The following is a 19,638-nucleotide window of genomic DNA, read 5'->3' as shown; positions in this document are numbered from 1 at the left end:
ACAATATGCCTCTTGCCATTGCTCTGCTGGGAGAATTCTGATGGCCCATTGGCTCCAGTCTCACCTCCTCAGCCATCAGCAGCTGCCGCAGCCCTCCCTCCCTCCTCCAGCAGGTCACACTTCCCTGTACCCACCTCCCCCACCCCACCCCACCCCATCCCAGCCTTCAATCATGCCTGTGTCAGAGCTGTCTCCGGATCCTCCCACCTCCAAGCCCATGAACAACAACCCATTTCTCATCCAGAGTTCACCCCTCCTTCATCTCTGCCACTTCATGCCCTGCACCCTAAAACGCCTGGCCTCATGCCCCCACTTCCAAACATCCTTCTCCCCCACCAGACGCCCAGCCTGCATCACTGTCTTCTGTGTCCTCTGGGTCCTGAGAACTCACCTGGGCCATGGGCTCACTCACACACTGCGCACTCAGCCTCAGAACACATCTCAGGTGTGTAGACTCCATCCCTCCTCGCCCACAGGAACTATCTGAGCATGTGATGGCAGAGATCCTCACCCCGACTCACACCCAGGAACCCTCTCCTCCAGAGGTGAGGAGAGGAGGCAGGAGGCACACGGTGTTGTGGCTTTGGAATCGGACCCCTTGACATAGAATCTGCTCCACCACTTGGGGCTGACTTTGGCTGAGGTTTCCCGCATTTGCAAACAATGAGAAACCTCATTTGCCAGGTAACTCACATGCTTGGAAGAGCGGCTGGCACTTCGTAGCAGGTGCTTGACAAATACTGTTGGAGGAATTAACTTACAGGAATAGAGGATCATGAAGTAACCAACACACTACTTTGCACTTGCTTGGCACTTGGTGCTCAATAAGTAGCTACAGCGATCATCAGTCATCATAAGGCAGTAATGCTGGGCCCCTCCTGTTTGCTCCCTGGAAGTAGATGTGTCAGACCTTTTGCCTAAAAGGTACCTAGGAATGCATTTGAGATCCGGGGAATGTGGTTCTGAGCTCAACCCTGGTGTCCACTCCCTCTTGGACCCATGATCCATCAGCTTGAGGAGGGCTGCCCCAGGCGCTGTTCCTGGTCTCTGAAAGGCCGAGGGTGGAAAATGGGTTTTGGTAGGAAAGAGTGAGGAGGGGAGAGTCACTTGGGACAGAGGGGAGGCCGGAAAACAATGTAGGTGGGCTTGAAATTGTAAATCCATCTCTTTGCCTCAACCAAGTCCAACTATCCAGGTTCTAGAAGATGGGGAGGGAGAGAAAGGGGAGCAGGGAGAAGAGGAGGAGGAGGAGGAGGAGGATGGGGAGGAGGGAGAGCTGAACAGAATGGTTTTCTGCAGTGTGTTCTACACTCCATAGTCACTAGGTAATGTGAGTCAAACCCTCCGCCCTGCAGCCCATGGGCAGCACTGACTGGGCCCCAGGAGGAGGCTATGGGGTGCCCCTGCGCTTAGCATCTAGGTGACACCTGCTGGTGGGCAGGGAGCAGTAGGAAAGGCTGAGGGGTTAGTGGGGTGAGAACTCCAGGGGGCTTCAGAATGAGCAGGTGGGGTTGAGGGAGGCCGTTGTTTCAGGGAACTGGAAACGCACATCCTGTAGACCGTTTCACACCCTCTCTGCTCCTTAGGCAGGTCCCTGCCACCTCGTGCGGCCCTAGGAGCTCTCTGCCCTTGCTTATGGGAGGGCCCAAACCCCCGCTATTGCCCACCCTCGGGCACTCTTAGCTGAGCGAAGCTGCCCGGTGCAGGGGCACGTCTGAGCCTCGGCACAGGATCACCGCAGAGGCCCAGCCGAGCTGGGCGGACGGCACCGTGGGATGGACATGTGTCCATGTGTCTCCTGGGCTAACCTGTGGTCTACTCCCAAATAATTGTTTTCTACTGACTTTGGTGAACTTAGGACCAAAGATCATAAAGCCCCTGTGTTTTGGGCTCAGCGGTTGAGACCATGGGATGTGGGATCTCTCCACCTCGGTTCAAATCCCAGTGCCGTCCCTGTGACACTGGGTAAACTACTTAGCTTCAGTTTCCTCCTCTATAGAGAAATTATAGTAATCCTTATCTTAGAGGAATAATCCATGAATAGTCATTTATGTTGCTTATTATTTGGCACCTGAAAGTAAATGAAAATCTGTCTCTATAGCTGAGTCCCAGGGCCTGGAGATCTGATCCATTTAGAGGTTTCGAGTGAGCAGCGTAGGTGGTTTATGGAACCAGATACGAGCAGCCACTGTGGGAAGTGTGAGCCACGAGCTGGTCTTCCCTCTGGTGGTCTGCCCCAGACCTTGGCTCACGGGGTTCGCCGCCCTGTAGACTCGATCAGAACCCACCCGTCTACCGTCCCATTCCCTAGGCGCCACACTATTTTTCTACTTTCCATGCGTCATCTGATGCAGGGATCAGGACCAGCTTGCTGGTTAGAAAGAGCGATTTGCATTTTTTATGTAACAGGAAACCTTTGCACTTCCGCAGGGTCCTGCTGGAAGAAGCAAAGCGCACTTCCACATGGTGGGGCTTCCGAGACCTTTAGAGAAGGCAAGCAGGGAAGGTGGAGTCCAGAGGCAGACTCGCACAGCCCTGCTGGAATCTCTCAAGCGGCTGCCCTCACCGACCAGCTGGCGGGGGCTCATGGGCAGTTGCTGCCTCTGCCCCAGAGATGTTATTTTCTGCTGTCGGTTCAGATTGGTGTTTTGCGGCCCTGGGGCAAGAGAGGCAGTCTAGCTCAGGAGCTGTGTGCCCTGAGACTGTCAGAAGGGGTGTGAATGGGCTCTGAAGGCTTTCTTCTGATGAGAGCGGCTTTGGGGAAGGAGGGCCTGGGGGCAGCGAGGCGGCTGTCAATGCCAGTACTGAGAAAAAGAGGTCCGGTCAGCTATTGAATATGCCAAGGCATTCTTTAGTGGAGCCAGGGGAATAATAACAGTGGGATTTATTAAGTGCTTACTACAGTGCTAGGCATTTCGCATCTGTATGAGGCCGAACCATGTGCAATTTCCTCTACTCAACTGTTTCTGACCTACTCAGATAGCAATTTGGTTCAAACTAAGATTATTATATTAGTTTTCAATCCCTGTGTAACAAATTACCCAAACCTAGCAGCTTAACACAACGGCGTTGGTTATCTCACAGTTTCTGTGAGTCAGAAGCCCGGGCGCGGCATCACTGGCTTTCCTGCCCGGGGTCTCCTCAGGATGAAATCGAGGCACCTGCAGGGACTATGAGCTCGTCTGAGGCTTGGGGGCCAAGCCAAGCTCTTTTAGGTTGTTGGCAGAATTCAGTTTCTTGCAGCTGTAAGACTGAAGTCCTGTTTTCTTGCTGATTGTTGGATTGGGGTGTCTCTCAGCTCCCAGAGGCCACCCTCAGGTCCGAGCCACGTGGACCTCTCATAACATGACAGCTTACTTCTTCAAAGCCAGCAGGAGAGTCTCTCCCCAGTCTGCTCTCCCCAGACAGTCTTATATAAAATAACAATAGTCATAGGAGTGAGTGTTTCCTCATATTCCCAAGTCCCACCCACACTCAAGGGGAAGGAATTATGCAGGTTTGTACACCAGGGGGTGGGAATCTAGGGCACTATCTTAGATTTCTCCCTACCACATTACTGGATCTTTCTAGCCAACAACAATCCCATGAGGTGGATGATAGTATCTTCCCTTTAGGCTGATTAGGAAACCAGGGCTCAGAGAGGTTAAAGGGACCTACCAAAACTACACACTTAGTATGTTTTGGAAAGGGGGAATTCAAATTTAGTTTTCTCAAACTTTAAAGTTTTAAGGGCTTTTTGAGGCTGGAAATAGGGATCTCTATGAGGATCACGGTATGGTCCTGGCTACCAGCCATGTGACCAAGAAGTACATGTTTCCTCTTCAGGAATGGGAGAGGTCTTTCTTGCTCAAGAATGCCTCTCACTCTGGGAGGCAATCCCAGAACTGGAGGAATCCCCAAGGAGCAGAGACCAGAATGTCACGGGATGGCAGGCATCCTTGCATGTGTGCAGGCCATATGGTGGTAACTTACCATCTCTCTTTTCCTAGCCCACAGCTCTCCCTGCTTAGACCCAAGGCCATTGCTAAAGATGACCTCCCACTGGGAAGAGAGGGTGGGGAGGAGGAAAGGGGAATAAGGCTGTAAAGCTGTTGGGCACGGGGGAGTCAGATTCAGTTAGGAATACTTCAGCTATAGGTAACAAAATGTTTGGTAGTGATTCAAATTCAAAATAGATTTTTTTTTTCAGATCACAATGAATCTGAAGGTAGGTTATCTCAATGCTGGTTACTCAACTCACTTGGCCATCAAGGACCCAGCTAACTTTGTACTCTGCTACCATGCAAATGGTGAGCCTCAGTATTACAAAATGGCTGCTGGTTCCAGGCATCACAGCCACATCCAAAGATAAGAAGCAAGGCATAGAGCCAAATACCTCTCTTTGAAAAGTTCTTTTTTATCTGGAAAGCACAGCCCCTACCAGAATCTCTCAGCAGACTGCCCCTTCTATTTCAATAGACAAAGCTGGGTCTCATGTCTAACCCTAGACTAGTAGTATATTAGTCAGCTCAGGCTGCCATAACAAAATACCATAGACTGGGTGGCTTAAACAGAAATTTATCACATTTTTTTTATCCTCACTTGAGGACATGCTTATTGATTTTTAGAGAGAAGAGAAAGAAGGCAGAGAGAGGGAGATAAGCATCAGTGTGAGAGAGAAACATAGATTGGTTGCCTCGTATACCCCCAACCAGAGACCAAACCTGCAACCTAGGCATGTGCTCTGACTGGGAATTGAACCCTCGACCTTTCAGTTTATGGGATGACATTCTAACCAACTGAGCCACACCAGCCAAGGCTATCATAATTCTTGAGAATGGAATTCCAAGACAAATGGACTTGGTCACCAGCATGGTTGAGTTCTAGGACTTTCTTCCTGGCTTCATATGACAGAGCAAGAAAGAGAAAGCAAGCTCTCTGGTGTGTCTCTTTAAGGGCACTAATCCTATCATAATCCCATCCTTATGACTGCAACCCTAACTACTTTCCAAAGGCCTCATCTCCAAATACTATCACATTGGGGGTTAGTGTTTTAATGTATAAATTTTGGGGGGTATACAATTCAGTTAATACAATGAGAACTCTGACTTCTGGGAGTCTCCATCAAATACCTAACCAATGTGGGTTCTGTTAACAGGAAGAGTGAAGAATGCTTGCTGTTGGAGAGCCACGGACTCTTCCACAAGGAGGAGTTCCAAGTGATCCCTAGGCTACTTCAGCTCCTGGGGATACAGGGGCCTAGGGTTTGGCTTCTCTGAGGACCAGCTCCTTGGATTTTTCTGCAGTCAGTGGACAGCCAGTGTTAGATGATTGGGGGCTGATTATCCAAGCACAGCTTAGCTGGACCCCTGACTTCCTGTCTTCCTGCCAGTTTCCTGGGCAAGCAGAAAAGACTTAGTGTGATTTCAAAACATTGCAAGGTTCCTCTGCTTCCTAATATCACTCACCTCTGCTGGACTAGCATAGTGCCTGAAGGTCCCAATAGGACAGCTTTATGCCTTTCAGTCCTGAAGAATTCTGGGCAAGACACTGAAAGTCAACAAAGCGCCTGACTTACCTTCTCTGAAACCTTGGCCGTGTCATTTAAGTTCTCTAACTGCAGGCTCTCCATCTGTGAGATGGGGGAAGTACTGGTCCTGTCCACATCCTGTAGGATTGTTATGAAAACAAAAAAGATTATGTTTGTGTAGTCCTGTATAAAGTAGAATGTGCTAAATAAACTCAATAATGATGTAGGTACCAATAATTGATCACGACTGCACATCTGTTCATTCGACAATTGATATTGATCCTCATTTGCTATTAAGAGGCTTCTTTGTGCCAAGCACAGTCCAAAGAGCTGTGGATATAGTGGGGAGCGAGACAGACAAACTCTCCTCTCACAGAACTCCCAGTGGCATCGCGGGTGGGGAATATAAACAAATACATACTTTTTTATTAAATAATGTTCGATAGAGATAAGTGCTCTTCAACTAAATTTGTGTTTGTTGAGGATGTTTTAGACAAGGTGGGCAGGTGACATGTAGCTGAGAGCCAGTGGGTGAGAAAGCCCCCTGGGGGAGGATATAGAGAGAGGGTGATTCAGATAGAAGGGCGAGTGCAAAGGCCCAGCGGCAGAGAAGGCCTTGGCATTCTTGCAAAACTGCAGGGAGGCTAGTGTGGCTGGAGCAGTGGGAATCCCCGGGGAGGAGTGGGAGAGGACGACCTCAGAGAGGAAATGGGGTTACAGATTATGACCTGTGACCGTGCTAAGGAGCTTGATTTATTATTCCAATAGCACTTGGGGGCAAGGTTAAACAGGACTAATGTGATCTGATTGGCCTTCTAAATATTTTCTCTGGTAAATATTTTTCTTGTAAGAGAATGCACTGGTGTGGGGAGGGGAGAGGCAGGAACTGAAGCACATTGCTAGGCAGGAGGCCACTGCAGCATCCAGGTGAGAGATAATGGCGACAGAGGCATGGGGAAGAGTGGGCAGACCTGGGATGTGTTTTTGAAGTAGAGACCTTTAAGATTTGATGAATGGGCCGTGACCATGTGGCTCAGTTGGTTGGAGTGTCACCCTTGTACACCAACAGGCCATGGGTTTGATTCCTGGTCAGGGCACATACCTAGGGTGTGGCTTCCACCCCTGGTTGGGGTGCATACGGGAGGCAACCAATCTGATTGATACTTCTCTCTCACATCAATATTTCTCTCCCACTTCCTCTCTCTCTAAAATAGATAAAAAAGACATTCTCGGGTAAGGTTTAAAAAAAAAGACTTGATGAATGGGACAAGAGCGGGGCACAGGGAGAGAGGAATCAAACGTGCTTCCAGTGTTTCTATGTTAAACACACTTTTGTGTGTTTTGTGTGTTGGCTTCACAACAGCTGTGCAAGGCAGGTATGTGACCCCTTGCACAGATGAGGCAACGGAGGTTAAGTAGCTCATCCGGGGTCACAGAACTACGAAGTGGCCCTGGAGACTCCAGTGTGGGTGCATCTGAGGCCGGCCAGAGCTCATGCTCTCTCCCCTTGGTCATGCAGCATGGGAGGGATAATTACTACAATAATTAACAATAATAAAAATGCAAATAGCCCCAGGAAGAAGTGTGCTCTAAGCCATGTGAAAATTACTTTTTAGACCTTGGCGAGGAGACTTGGCAAGGAGACAGTGCACACAGGCGAGGATGGGATCTGAAAGGGGAGACCGGCAAGTGCCAGGGGCTGGGCGCCAAGGTTGCTCGCCTCCGCAGCTCACCCAGAGCCTTGCCTCGGATTCGCTCTGCCTGTGCGGAGGGGAGCAGGGCAGAGAGAGAGAGAAAGGACCCCGGTTCTCCTCAGGCCATTCCTTGGGGAGCAGCCCTGATGAGGCCGGTGGCAAGACACATAGAGTGAGAATGGGAGGGGCACTTCTGGCTGAGGTGGGTCTTCGGGAGACCCTGGGCCTTGGTAGTGCAGACACTCCCGTGACATGTCCAAAGGGGCTTGGGATTCAGAGTTCAATCCGCGTGCTACCTGGAAGCTGGGTGACACTGGGCACAATTCTCAGCCCAGCTGCCTTGCCTGCAGCTTGGGGTGACACCTACCTCCTGGCATTGATTTGTAGGGTGAATAGGGTGTCACAGATTAAGTATCCAGCAAAGGATTTGTCGGTGATAGCATTCCTTGCTTGTCCGCTCTGCCTGCCTGGGGTGTTGGCCAGATGTTTGGTGTTGAGTTGCTCCTTAGACAATGGAGTGTTGCTAGTGGGGACCTTCAAGCTCAGGGGTCTCTGTGGGCCTCCTCAGGGTTCCTGTTTCTCCCTGATAGCGGCTCCTCTGTCCTGCCTGCTCTCCTCAAGGAAGGCCTCACAGCCAGATAGGTGGGTAGTGGTGGGCAAGGGCATGCCAGCACTCGAAGTCTTCCTGCAGCCCAGCACTGGGGAGCAGGGCGAGGACGTGGGCATCGCTAGAAGCCTCTCCACTCTCCACAGGCCTGTAGTGAGCACTTACGGTATATCAGGCACTGGATTGCAGCTTATCGTGTGCTGGACACTGTTAGAACTCTTTTGCGTATGAATTCTATTCTCAGAAAACCCCTAGGAGAGGACGGTTATTACCACCACATTACAGATGGGGATACTGAGGCACAAAGAAGCTAGCGAGTCATACAGCCAATAACAGGCAGAGCTGGGTTTGGGACCCAGCCACAAAGCTCCAAGTCTATGCTCTCAACATCCTTGCCTTTTGTCAGAGGTTGGAGGGATGCTCAGGGAGGGTTGTTGGAAAGAAAATGAACCCTGTTTTCCTAACCTTTTCAGCCTGATAAACACTTTGGGAATATGATGAAAACCCTCTAAAAAGAATGCATTTATATGTACCAGTGTGCCACATTTTGCTTACAGTTTCAGGGGGTTTATGGAACCTATTAAGGACCTCTGGTCCAGGACAGCTGAGGATGGGCCCTCCTACCCTGCTGCTCTCTGCGCTGTGGCCACAGTCCCTGCTCAGTGCATACATGCCGCCTTCGTGGGCTTTCTCAGAGACACATAGGGATGTGCGGTCAGTCCACCCAGAAACTCAGCTCAAGAACAAATGTGTCTCCTCACACTGGGGCTCCCTGAGGGCAGGGCCGTGTCTCCCCTCAGACTGGGCCTCCATGAGGGCGGGGTTTTTCCCGCTCTCTGACAGCTTCTGACATTTTTAAGTCTCCCAGATGGGAAGAGTTGCCCTTAGGCTTTCTCCCTCATCACCAGCCAGGAGCTCTCATTTCAGCGCCCCCCACCACCACCCCAGTGCTTTCTCCCTTTGCTGGGGCCTTAGAGACTTGTGACCCCAGCACCAAGTCATGGGCATTCTGTTGCTGCCAATGAATGGCTCCTTGGGGGAGCGTGGAGAGGCACAGGGCCCTCAGCTCTGCTTCCCTGGTCTTGATTTGAGGAACAAAAGAAGCCAATTTCTAGGCTGCTGAGCGGTCAGCTGAAGGGTTTTATGTTCTTCTGGGGGAAAAATACATTTGTCTGTTGGAAAAAATTTCTCTTTGAGCTCTCCGAAGATAGACGATGGAGAAAAGCCCTCAGGGTCTGGTCTGTCTGTGCCCTTGTGGTTCGGGCCCTGCTTAAGGACCTGGGTTCCTGCCCCTCGGGTTCTTACTGGCTGTGCGCCTGTGGGTGAGGCCCTCACCTCCTCTGAGCCTCAGAGTCTGCAGTGGATCAGGTGAGGATCACGTAAGAGCCTTCCCAGGCTCCCATGTGATGTTGTTGCAGGGGAGGAGCGGAGGCCCTGAGACACGGTGTCCCGATGTGTGCGATCTGGGCTGCCATGGTTGGAAACAGTGCACGCGTGCGTGCGTGCGTGCGTGCATGTGTGTGTGTGTGTGCATGCTCACGTGGCTTGTTTAAACAGGGCTTCTGGGGCCCTGTCCAGACCTACAAAATCAGAATCTGGGAATGGGGCCCAAGAATCTGCCTTCTTACACGTGGGAGAAGGGGCAAGTCCCAAGAAGTCGAGAGGCCCATCGCTTATGGGGTGAAGCCACCATCCAAAGACCAGGAGGGCAGGCTCAGTGGGCCCTGAGGTGTCTGTCAGGACAGGTAGTTGGGGTGATGCACAGGTGGGGCAAGTGTGGACCAGGTGAGGGATCAGAGAGGGGTGTAGGGCGCAGGGACCTAGGCAGAGGGGCAGAGGGTCCTCAAGGAAGGGAGGCCGAGGGAGGCCTGGGGCTGGGGTGAGGGGACTGCTCTCAGCCAGTGGGGGCGTTCAACACACACTCTACCACAGGGTGCTGGGAGTGTGCATGGGCGGGGGGTGGGCTTCCTTGGAACGGTGGGGTAGAGGTGGCCGTGCCACCCATTCTGTCTCTCCTTTGTCACCAAGTGAGCCTGAGCACCCACCCCGGGGGCGACTGCTCTGCACAGCACTTGGCCCATGATGGCTGACCCACCTGACAAGCCTCACCGTGTCCAAGTGCTTTACAGGAGTCCTCAGGGAGCAACTGCTTTTAGCCCCACTTTACAGATGGGGAAACGGAGGCACAGGAAGGCCAGTAACTTGTCCAGATCTGGGATATGGAGCCAGCATATCTGACTTGTAGCTCATGCATTTAACCATTAGGCTCTGAAACTAAGAGGAAGTATCAGGGCTTGCCCTGACCATGACCAGGCGCCATGCCAGTGCAGAGACAAGGGCCTCGTTCACCCATTTGGCCATTGCTTTGGTCTGCCTTCACCCATCCAATTTGTCAGGCCCCTGCTCTGAGTCAGAGGCTGGCCTGGCCCAAGGCAGAGGCGGGGTCCTGTGTTGGAGGAGCACACGGCCAGTGGGAGAGACAGATGCACCCCTGCTTTTGCATCCCAGGGTATGCTGGGTATGACTCAGAGGGTTGTGCACTACAGGCCAGAGAGAGCTCAGGGGAGGGGAGAGGGAAGGGCTGTTGGTCAGTGTCTGTTGAGGAAAGGCAAAATCGAGGAGGAAGGATAGGAGTGGGTCTGGAAGGATGTAAGCATGATCTCAGCAGCATGGAGGGAAGACGGTTGGCATTGCCTTTGGGTGCGTGGCCAGGATGACGCATGCCCCAGGGTGCAGTGAGAGTCCTGAGGTCACTGGGCAGGAAGCCACCAAAGGTAGGTGTCTGGATTCTATTTCTTAGTCCAGCTGTGTGCCTCTTGCCCAGCTTGGAAGGTGGACAGAGCCGAGGAAAGCCTGACTGCTTCTTTGAACACAGACCCTCACTCGCAGGCTCTCTCCCTCCCTCCCTTTCCCCTACCCCCACCCCCACCCCCACCCTCTCCTCCCTCCCTCCCTCTCTCCCTCCCTCCCTCACACACACTCACACACACACCCCTAGGCTGCAAAGGCTGAAATCCAGGATCTTACCCTCTTTCTTACTAGCTTAGACAGGACTAACCCTGAGTTCCAGACCCAGACTTGGAAGGACTCCAGACCTTGGAGAAGTCACTTCCCTTCTCTCTGAGTCTTACGATCCTGATTTATAAAGGAATTGGAAAAAGTGACCTCTTAGGTCCCTTCCAACTTGGCCATTCTAGGATTTTAGGTAATTATCGAATTTCATTATAGCATTCAAAGAGAAACTTCAGCACTTGCTGTAACAGAGAAATTCTGCCCCAACCCCTTTCTTACTTTCTAGCTCCTCGCCGTGCCTCAGTTTCCACCACTGTAGTCATCTCTGGTGCAGAGGCGTTTTGTCCTTTGTTTAAATCAAGACAGATGCTCTGCCTCCAAACTTAGCTCACTGCAGGAGGGCAAAGTCAACTCAGGTGCGGGCCCACCTGCCTGGGAGTGGATGCACATGCATGAGGTGGTATCTTACCTGTAGCCCCTGCTGCCCGCTTTTCAGAGAGCTGCCTCACTTACCATTGCCCCTGGGGCTCTCTGCCCTGGGCTGGGAGGTTAGTCAGATGGTTCCCAAAGTGGCAGCAGGCTGGGAGCAGGGCTGCTGGAGGGGTGGTGGGAGCCACCAGCAGAGGAGCTGTGTGCCTGTGGGATGAGGGGAGCTAGCTGAGGGTGGCCACCTTCGGGAGAGGCCCCCGAATGAAGAGACTGGAGTGGGGGTGTGGGTCTGGGGATCTCTTTCTCAGAGACACCTCAGGGGATCTGCTTGAGGGCTGGCACTGGGTGCTTCCTGAACACAGCCTGGGGCCTCCCCAGGCAGTGGTGGGGGGCATGTGCTGGCCCCAGGTTGCTGCTGCATCTGTCTGTCTGTCAGCTGGGTCTGTCAGCTGGTCTTTGGCTTCCAAGTCAGGACAGAGGTTATGGGGGGACTGAGTTGAGTGTGGGGTCAAGTTGCCCAGACAAGCTGTCACTCCTGGTGGCTTTAGTGATGGTGACTTAGGGTAAGGCTTCCTTCTAGATCTTTCTCGCTCTACCACTACTTGCTGTGAGGAGTGGCCACTCTGGTGCCATGCTCCCTTCTCAGGAGAAGGTGGGGCACATGACCCCGACGGCCCATCCAGCTCTTACATGAGGACTTGGCTGTCAGGAAGCCACACAGACCCATGTGGACCATTTCTCCTCTCTGAGAAAGGGGTTCAAGGGGCACGAAAGCCCATGGAGGAATGTGGGAGTAGAGAGGGGAGAGGTAAGACAACCCCCAGGGGCACCTGGGAGGGAGGTGTGGCAAGGCTGAGGTGGCTGGCCAGAGCAGAGCTAAACTTGAGGGCAGTGAGGAAAGGGGGGCGGTGTGGAGCTCGAGTAGGCAGGAGCGGCTCGTAGGGAGCTCCTTCAGGGACAGGGTGTGTGGGGGAGGCTTTGCCCAGTCAGCACTGGTCTTCAGTGAGCAGGTTCCCTGGGGTTCTGTCCCACTGGGCCCCTCTGGGAGACTGGAGCATGACTCAGGGGGTGAGAGTGGGGAAGGGAGTGAGGAAGTGGTATTTTTCCCCCAGCTCCTGCCCATCATTGGCTGAGGGCTGCCCTCTGAGTGTAAACTGTAAACTACCTGCTATTCGCAGCCCGCCTGCCAGAGAAAGCCTTGGGAGGAGAAGCAGGAGGAAACCATGGGTGTATACAGGAATGGGGAGGGCTGAGGAGACATCACAGAGCCTTAACAGCCTTCACAGCTGGCGCTCTTGCTGTATTGTACAGATGAGGTAACAGAGGCTCAGAGAGCTTGAGTCACTTCCTGTGTTGCTTCCTGCCAGCAGCAGGTCACTGGAGAATGAGGGACAACAGCTGTGCAGGACAGACCCTTGCCTGATCTCCATGGGCCTCCGCTTCCACATCTGTAAGATGGGATGATGCCTCCGCAACACTGACCTTGTAGGACAGGGTGAGGACTGAGAGCTCATGTTTGCAGAACACCTGGCACAGTGCCCAATCCATGGCCGAGGTTCAAAGAGCAGGAGCTGTGATTGCACAGAGGCAAGGCAGCAGGGCTCACACCTGTTAAAGACCTGCAGTCCCCAAAGGTGGTGACCATCATCTTGCTGTATGCCTGCAAGTCTGATTTCCAGGGCCATGTGTTAGCTGTGGCCTTGACCACAGGAGGACCCTGTTCAAATGAGTCTGCATCCACTGGGAGGTGTAATCCATTAATCCAGCAGCACAGATGAGACACGGAATAAGCTGGCTGTGAGTAGAGCCGTGCCTGAGAGAATGGGACGCTGGATGGATACATTTTGATGGCTTGATTTTACTTTTCGAGAGACAGACATAGAGTAAAAGGAGAGTTTCTAGAACAGGTGAAGACATTGGGCAGATTGAGATTTGGCCCAAGAGTGAGGGGCTGGGGGATCCAGGGTACCGGAGTGAGTACAGCGATGGTGGGGGTGGTAGGTAGAGAGCCACACCCCTTAGGAAGCTGAGCTGAAGACCCTCCAGCAGCACCTGCCCTGTCGGCTTTAATGAGCAAAGTAAACAATGCAGAAGGAGCCTTCTGCTCTTCCTGTGTTGTCTGAGGCCAGGCTGGTGGCAGCAGCCCCCAGGTCTCAGTAATGGCCTGAGTCCTCCGAGGTCCTCCCCTCCTGGGCTCTGCTAATTCTTCCTCTCTCCCCTTCTTTCAGGAACCTTTTGGACAAAGACATGTTCTCCAAGTCCGACCCATGTAAGTCCTGCCCTGATAATAATAACCACATCGGGACTGATCGCCAACACTGGAGCCCCTACTGAGCATTCCATACGTGCACGGCACTGGCCCAGGTGCACCAAGGCTGTTTCACTAATACTGCTTGGAGAAAGAACCGGGGCTTCTGACCCTTCCCAGCCCCCATACCTGTGAAGCCTCAACGCCACCCAGTGGGTCGGGGGGGGGGGGGGGGTGGTCAGGAGGTCTGGACCTGGAGTTTTCAGCCCCAGGAACACTGGTGCATTTGAAAGCCCCAGTTGGCCGTGGTCTGGGGGAAGGAGCACTGATCTCGGATCCAGGGTTCTAGCCCACAGATATACCACTCAAGTATATAACCTCAAACAGGTCATTGGCCTCCTCTGAGCCTCAGCTGACCCATCAGTGAAAGGGGCTGATGATAGTAATATGTCTTCTGAGGCCGCCTTGAGCCCAAAAAGCATGAGTTGATTTTCAGATGCTCTCCGGTCCCACCTCTGCCTTCAAGTCACCCATCATGCCCACCCGTCTACCTGCCTCACACCTCTCCCTTGCCCAGGCCTAGATGCAAATGGCTCCTGACTCCCTTCCCAAAGAGTACTCCTCCCAGACACGCGGATATTCTAGACCCCATTCTCCAAGCTGATCAGTCCCCCGAGACCCAACACTGCTACCTGGGCCCGAGTCTCCTGAGGGTCCTCACCCTCCAGAGCCCCCCACCCTGGGGTACCACCTTCCTCTTGGCCTGTCTGGTGTGTTAACACGTTTTTCCTCCTCTCCTCACAGTATGTGTCATGTATACTCAAGGAATGGAGAACAAGCAGTGGAGGGAGGTAGGTCAGCCCCTTTCCCACCCCAGAAACGCCTGCCCCTGACTGTAGTCGCTTATTCATCTAACTCAGGAGACATCCCACCTGATGTTTGTAACTATAGCATCTGGGCCCAAGGGAAGGATGGTAGGGTGTGCACAGGGTGGGGTCTTGTCCTCCTGCTGCAGGACAAAACTGATGGTGGGCTGGAAACTTCCTGTCCTCAGGGAGCCCCAGTCTGGGGGAGACCGAAGAAGCACTGGCCCACCAGATCGCCACGGCCTGAGAAACACGGGCACCACATGTCGCACCTTGTCTGGCTCACAGCGGCCACCCTGTGGTTCTGACTAATGTGAACATTCAGTTAGGTGAACCCCCTGCCCAGAAACCTTCAGTGACTCTTCTCTGCTTTGAACCAGTCCCAGCTCCTTAGCTTGGCTTCCAAGCTCTGCCAAGAACCTGGGGAGCCCCTTCCAGACGGCATGATCAGAATGAGAGCAGCTGAGGAAGCTTCAGTAACTCGGGCTTCATCGCTGCCCATCATCGTCCTCACGGGAGAACTGGCCAGAGCCTCTCTGGCCCTGCTCCTTGTTCCCTCAAGATGTGGCCCCAGAGCAAGCGGCCAAAGGGGGTGAATTTTATCCAAAAAATACATAGGAAATACTTGCTCAGGGGCTGGGCTAAAGTTTACTTTTTCACTCTCCAAGACTCTACACCAATTGAAGCATAAACCAGATTGCAGGGGAAACATTTAACCTACTTAAATGAACTAATTACTTTTGAGGCCTTTGGCCAAGCTTCATAGAAAGCAGGAATGTGCTAATGCCTTAGTGATTCATTCAGGAAAGTGTGGAGAGGCCTCTTCAGAAGGGCACTGTTCCACTGGTGGCTGCATTCTGTAACTGAGACTTGTTTCCACTGGGGTCGGGGTCCGGATTGTTACCACCGCACCAGCAGCGTGGGGCAGGGGCAAGCGGGGGAGACCTCGCTGTCAGACACACCTGTGCTTCAGTTCTGGCTCAAGCTCTCTCTGGAGGTGGTACTCAAGCAAGTTGCTTGACCAGTCTGTGCCTCAGTTTCCACATACACTATATGGGGATAATACCTACCTTGCAGGCCTGTGGTGAGTGTAACGTGCCTGGTACGTGGTCATTGCTCAGTAAATATCATTGCACGGCATCATCCTGAGTGTTCAGGGCCCTGCTGGGTACAACCCTGTTTCAGTCAATATTTGCAATAGGAAGCATTTATGGGGTGCTGGGCAACAAGCCAGGTGAGGGTGCTGGGGAGAGAGGGAGCTGGTCCGAAGAACAATGCCAGCTGGAACTGGGGAGTGTGCAGCCTGGAAGCGGAGACTCACATGCATAAATAATCCTCACAGGAAACGGTGAGAGGCGTCCTTGAGAAGAGAATGGGAGTTCAGAGGAGAGAAAGTTACCGCCATGTTCATAGCTCACTGGATTTTTAAACATGGAATTTGACTGAACACAAGCCGTCTGGCTAAGGGCTGCGTGCCGTGGGAAAGAGGAGGATGTGGGTCCAAGGGGACTCCACGGGTCGCCCGATTCAATCTCCTCATTTGAAGAGGGGACAGGACAGGCTTCAGGCGGCTGAATCAGTGTGCTGGAGCCCAGTGCAGCGGGAATGTCCACCTCAGGGGACACAGCACAGGGCCCAGCAGCAGGGATTGTGGCATAAGCAAAGTATGGGGGAGGCTGGGATCAGCAGGTCAGGCCAGGTCCCAGGTAGCTGGAGGATGGATGCAATAAAGGGCTGTTTATAAAGGAGTGGGCAGGTTTTAGGGAGACCAGTGAGGGGTGAGGAATCATAAGGCTGGCAACAGTGGGAAGCCCGAAGGGGTAAAGGGGCTTCCAGACAGGAGCAGAGACCCTCAGTGGAGGGACACTGTTAGCCCGGGCAGTCTCACTTTCTTCCCACCCTCTGCTTTCTGCCAGCAGTTCCCATTGGTGGAACCCACTGGAAGACCTGGGGGTCGAGGGGAGCTTTGATGCAGTCTATGTGAGTCAGCCTCCCGGGCACAGAGCAGAGTGGAGAATCCAAGGGGCAAACGGGGACACCAGAACAGACAGCGAGCAGATGAGTGAGGGTGGCATTCAGAGTGTGGGCTGATAAAATGCAGGAGGAGGCAACTGAATGGGGCTGAGGACAGGTGGGGTCGTTAGGCTGAGGACAGGTGGGGTCGTGGGTCCAGAATCCAGAGCAAGGGGGGCTCTAGAGATCAAGGAGGCCGACTTCATTTCCAGAAGGCAGTGAGCACCATGCCTAGCCTTCGGGGGTGACAGTGGCAGAACTCAGCCACGTGTATTGTTGGGGAGCAGGAGAATCTCCCCCATCCACACCGCCCTTCTTGAGTTCTTAGACCAATAATACAATTGACACCAGCTTAACAGGAGAAAAACCAACATGATATGCGTGCATGGGAGATCATAAATGATGATGCTCTCCGAAATGATGATGCTCTCTGAAATGATGCACCAGCCATCTTTTTTATACTTTGTAGGCAAAGAAACAATAGATTTGGGAAGAAATAACAGGACAAAGACACTGAAGTTTGGGTGCTCATCACTGAGGAATGCAAACCAAGTTTGGGCTTGGGGAGTAGATTAGGAAAGGAGTGACAAGCTTTGCTTGGGCCAGCTTTTTTGGCCCTGGATCCTTGACTCTAGAGATAGGATGTTGCTCTTAGCCCCCAGCAGCCAGGAGGACACTTTCACAGCAGAGACTTATGCCCCGTATTCGGCACAACAAGGACGGGTCAGTGTGCCCCTCTTGCACCGGCTGCCTGTCGGGTAACTGATTCCAAGTGATCAATATGTCACTGTGGGCGGGGCATGTGGGGGCCACCTGCCCAGGGCCCCGGCAGCAGCCCTAGAGCACAGGCTTTGAGCTATTTTGGAGAAGAGAAGATGCACTTGGACATACCGAGGTCCTCCTTCTATGCCTGATTCTGTGTGTGACGCCCAGAGCAAAGTATTAGGAATAGAGAATTTACAGAAAAACCCAGGTGCCTCTCTATGGAACTGGCCCTGGGGTGGAAGACTGCCTTCGAGAGTGAGCAGACCCGTTACTACCACTCCGCTTGCTGGCTCATTGCAAAACATCTGTTACTGGGTGTTGCCTCCCTGTGATCAGAGGGAGTCAAGTTCAGGCCCTCTAGTTCCTCTAAGTCGATGTTCCTCTAGGCAGGGCCCAGACCCCAGGTTTGCACAAGGCGGCAGAGGATGAACTTGCAGCCCCTGGCTGCTGGGTTTCAGCTGATTTTAACTGTTTAGGTCATTTTAATGCCTTCCAAGAAAGCTCCATCATCCTGGCACCTAGATGTGTCACTGCCTTTTATGAAAATTGACTTGAGATGTGATTTTAACCCAGGAAATCGAGCACTATTTGCATCAAGTCTTGCCAGAGCCTTCTGCACGTCCCGAGGGAAGGAAGGATGACCAGGTTGGAAGGGTCCCAGAAACACTCTTAGCAGGAAGAGGGACATAATAGGGAGTGCCTCTTGGTTTCCCATTTAAAAGTGTGTGTGTTGGGGGGTGTGGTGCTGGTCCTGGCCCTTCCCTTGCCAGGTGGCTGTCCTGGCTAAGGCCCCTTAGTAAGGAGGAGAGGGTTATCCCAAATCTTAGGGTATCCCTCTGATAGACCCATGCCACTGGCAGGGTATGTGGCCCCCACAGGCACGCCCACACGTCCCTGCCAAAGCGCTCAGTCTACTTCTGAGCAAGTTCAGCCTATTGAACATTTTAACACCAACTGGGGATGACGGTTCATCGCCTCACATTTGGAATGACATTATCAGAGCCCCTTGACGTGTGCCTTCACATAACGTTGACTCAATGAGCATGTGACAGGGAGAATGCCGGGGACATGAGGGGGACCAGGCACTGTGTACAACCAGCAGAGCTCACTTTCAGTTCAGGGCGGTGACAATAACAGCCACATGATGCTGATGGCCTGCACCCGTATGACAGTAATGAGCCAGGCTCTGTTCTGAGCATTTAATCCTTACAACAACCTATGATGGAAGTATTATTATTATTCATTTTATTATTATCTGTCCCACTTCACGGAGGAGGAAACTGAAGCACAGAGAGGTTAATGGGAAAATGGTTTTAAAGTCTGACATAAAAACTGTAGCAATTCTATATAAATGGCAAACTTCCACTTGTTCTGAGTTCTACCCTCCGTAGATGTACAAAGTAAGCTGATTTTCTCTTCCCCACGGTCTTTTCCTCATTATCTGAAGTCTGCTCACAGGGCCCTGTTAGCCTGCTTTGGGGCAGACTTCAGAGTGTGACTGTTTCTATCAGTAGTTTCTGTCTGTGTCACCGCCTCTCGTCCCTTATCGAGCCATGCGTGTTCCGCCCCTGGAACACGCGTCCACTCTTCCTCGTTCTTTCCCAGGTGTGTGTCCTGTGCCGTCCACTGGCCCAGCCCAGAGCATCAGGAGCTGGTGGCCTCTGCACAGGGGCTTGAACTACACAATCACGCCCCTCCCCAGGTCTCCGAGTTCTGTGGGTGTGTTTCTCAGGGTTATGCGCCCGTCCATGCTGTCTGGTGTCCACTGGCCTTTGTGACACCTGTCTTCAACCTTCTTCACATCGAGCTTGGGGGCTCCTGTGTGTTTCTCACATGAGCTGCTGTTCACAAGGGATTCCCTCGGCTCAGACTTGAAAATTGAGTTTTTGAGTCTAAATGTGATTTTATGTTTATCTCTATTGTGGGTCATTTGGTAGAATCAGTCTGTTGTATGGTCTGTGAAGATCACGTTGAATCATGATTGGATTCAGTGTCCTGGTTCTGTCTCCTGGTCCTGTCGTCGTCGCCCACGTGAATGATGGATGGCTGAGTGGGCTGGAGTGCCGGGTCCTCCAGCAGAGTCCTTTGCCCGGACAGACCTCAGTTCTCCAGTTGACTTTTGGGGTGTGCTGTTCAGCCACCTAGGATCCACAAAAGTTGTTATAACCCACACTATATTTCTCTACCTGGTCCCTAAGGACACCATGAATAACAGTCAGATGCCTTGTCAGGTGAGGCCCTGAACTCGATGTCCAAAACCCTGCACATTCCCATCCCAGCTCTGATATTTGCTGTGTGACCCGGGTGCGGTATTTACGTTCTTCAACTCTCGGCTTATTCACATGTAAAGTGGAATTAGGAGATCTTCTTGGGAAGACTAAGTAAGTTAATGCTTTCAAAATGCCTGGAAATATCAATTGCAATGTGACATCGCCCACTTTGAGTATTCGGGTGCTCTGTCTCCATGGAAATGGCCACACTTGGAGGTCCTCTGA

At 52.5% G+C, this 19,638-nt stretch overlaps 1 protein-coding gene across 4 annotated transcripts in view; it reads left to right on the top strand.

The window, feature by feature from the left end:
- CPNE5 (copine 5) overlaps window positions 1–19,638 on the top strand; it is an 86,713-nt gene that overhangs the window by 1,526 nt on the left and 65,549 nt on the right. For all 4 annotated transcript variants that reach the window (XR_006786144.1, XM_045843119.1, XM_045843117.1 and 1 more), the window contains exons 2-3: window positions 13,480–13,520; window positions 14,304–14,350. Coding sequence is in view for 3 of the 4 variants with exons in the window: in XM_045843119.1 (XP_045699075.1) it covers window positions 13,480–13,520; window positions 14,304–14,350 (88 nt within the window). In the remaining variant the exon portion in view is untranslated. The remainder of the gene's footprint in view (window positions 1–13,479; window positions 13,521–14,303; window positions 14,351–19,638) is intronic.

This window comes from Phyllostomus hastatus, unplaced genomic scaffold (assembly GCF_019186645.2).
Source record: "Phyllostomus hastatus isolate PE091 unplaced genomic scaffold, TTU_PhHast_1.1 phas_contig_40, whole genome shotgun sequence".
Classification (NCBI taxonomy): domain Eukaryota; kingdom Metazoa; phylum Chordata; class Mammalia; order Chiroptera; family Phyllostomidae; genus Phyllostomus; species Phyllostomus hastatus.
Note: the sequence above shows the minus strand (reverse complement) of the source record. Positions and strands in the feature narration are given on the sequence as shown.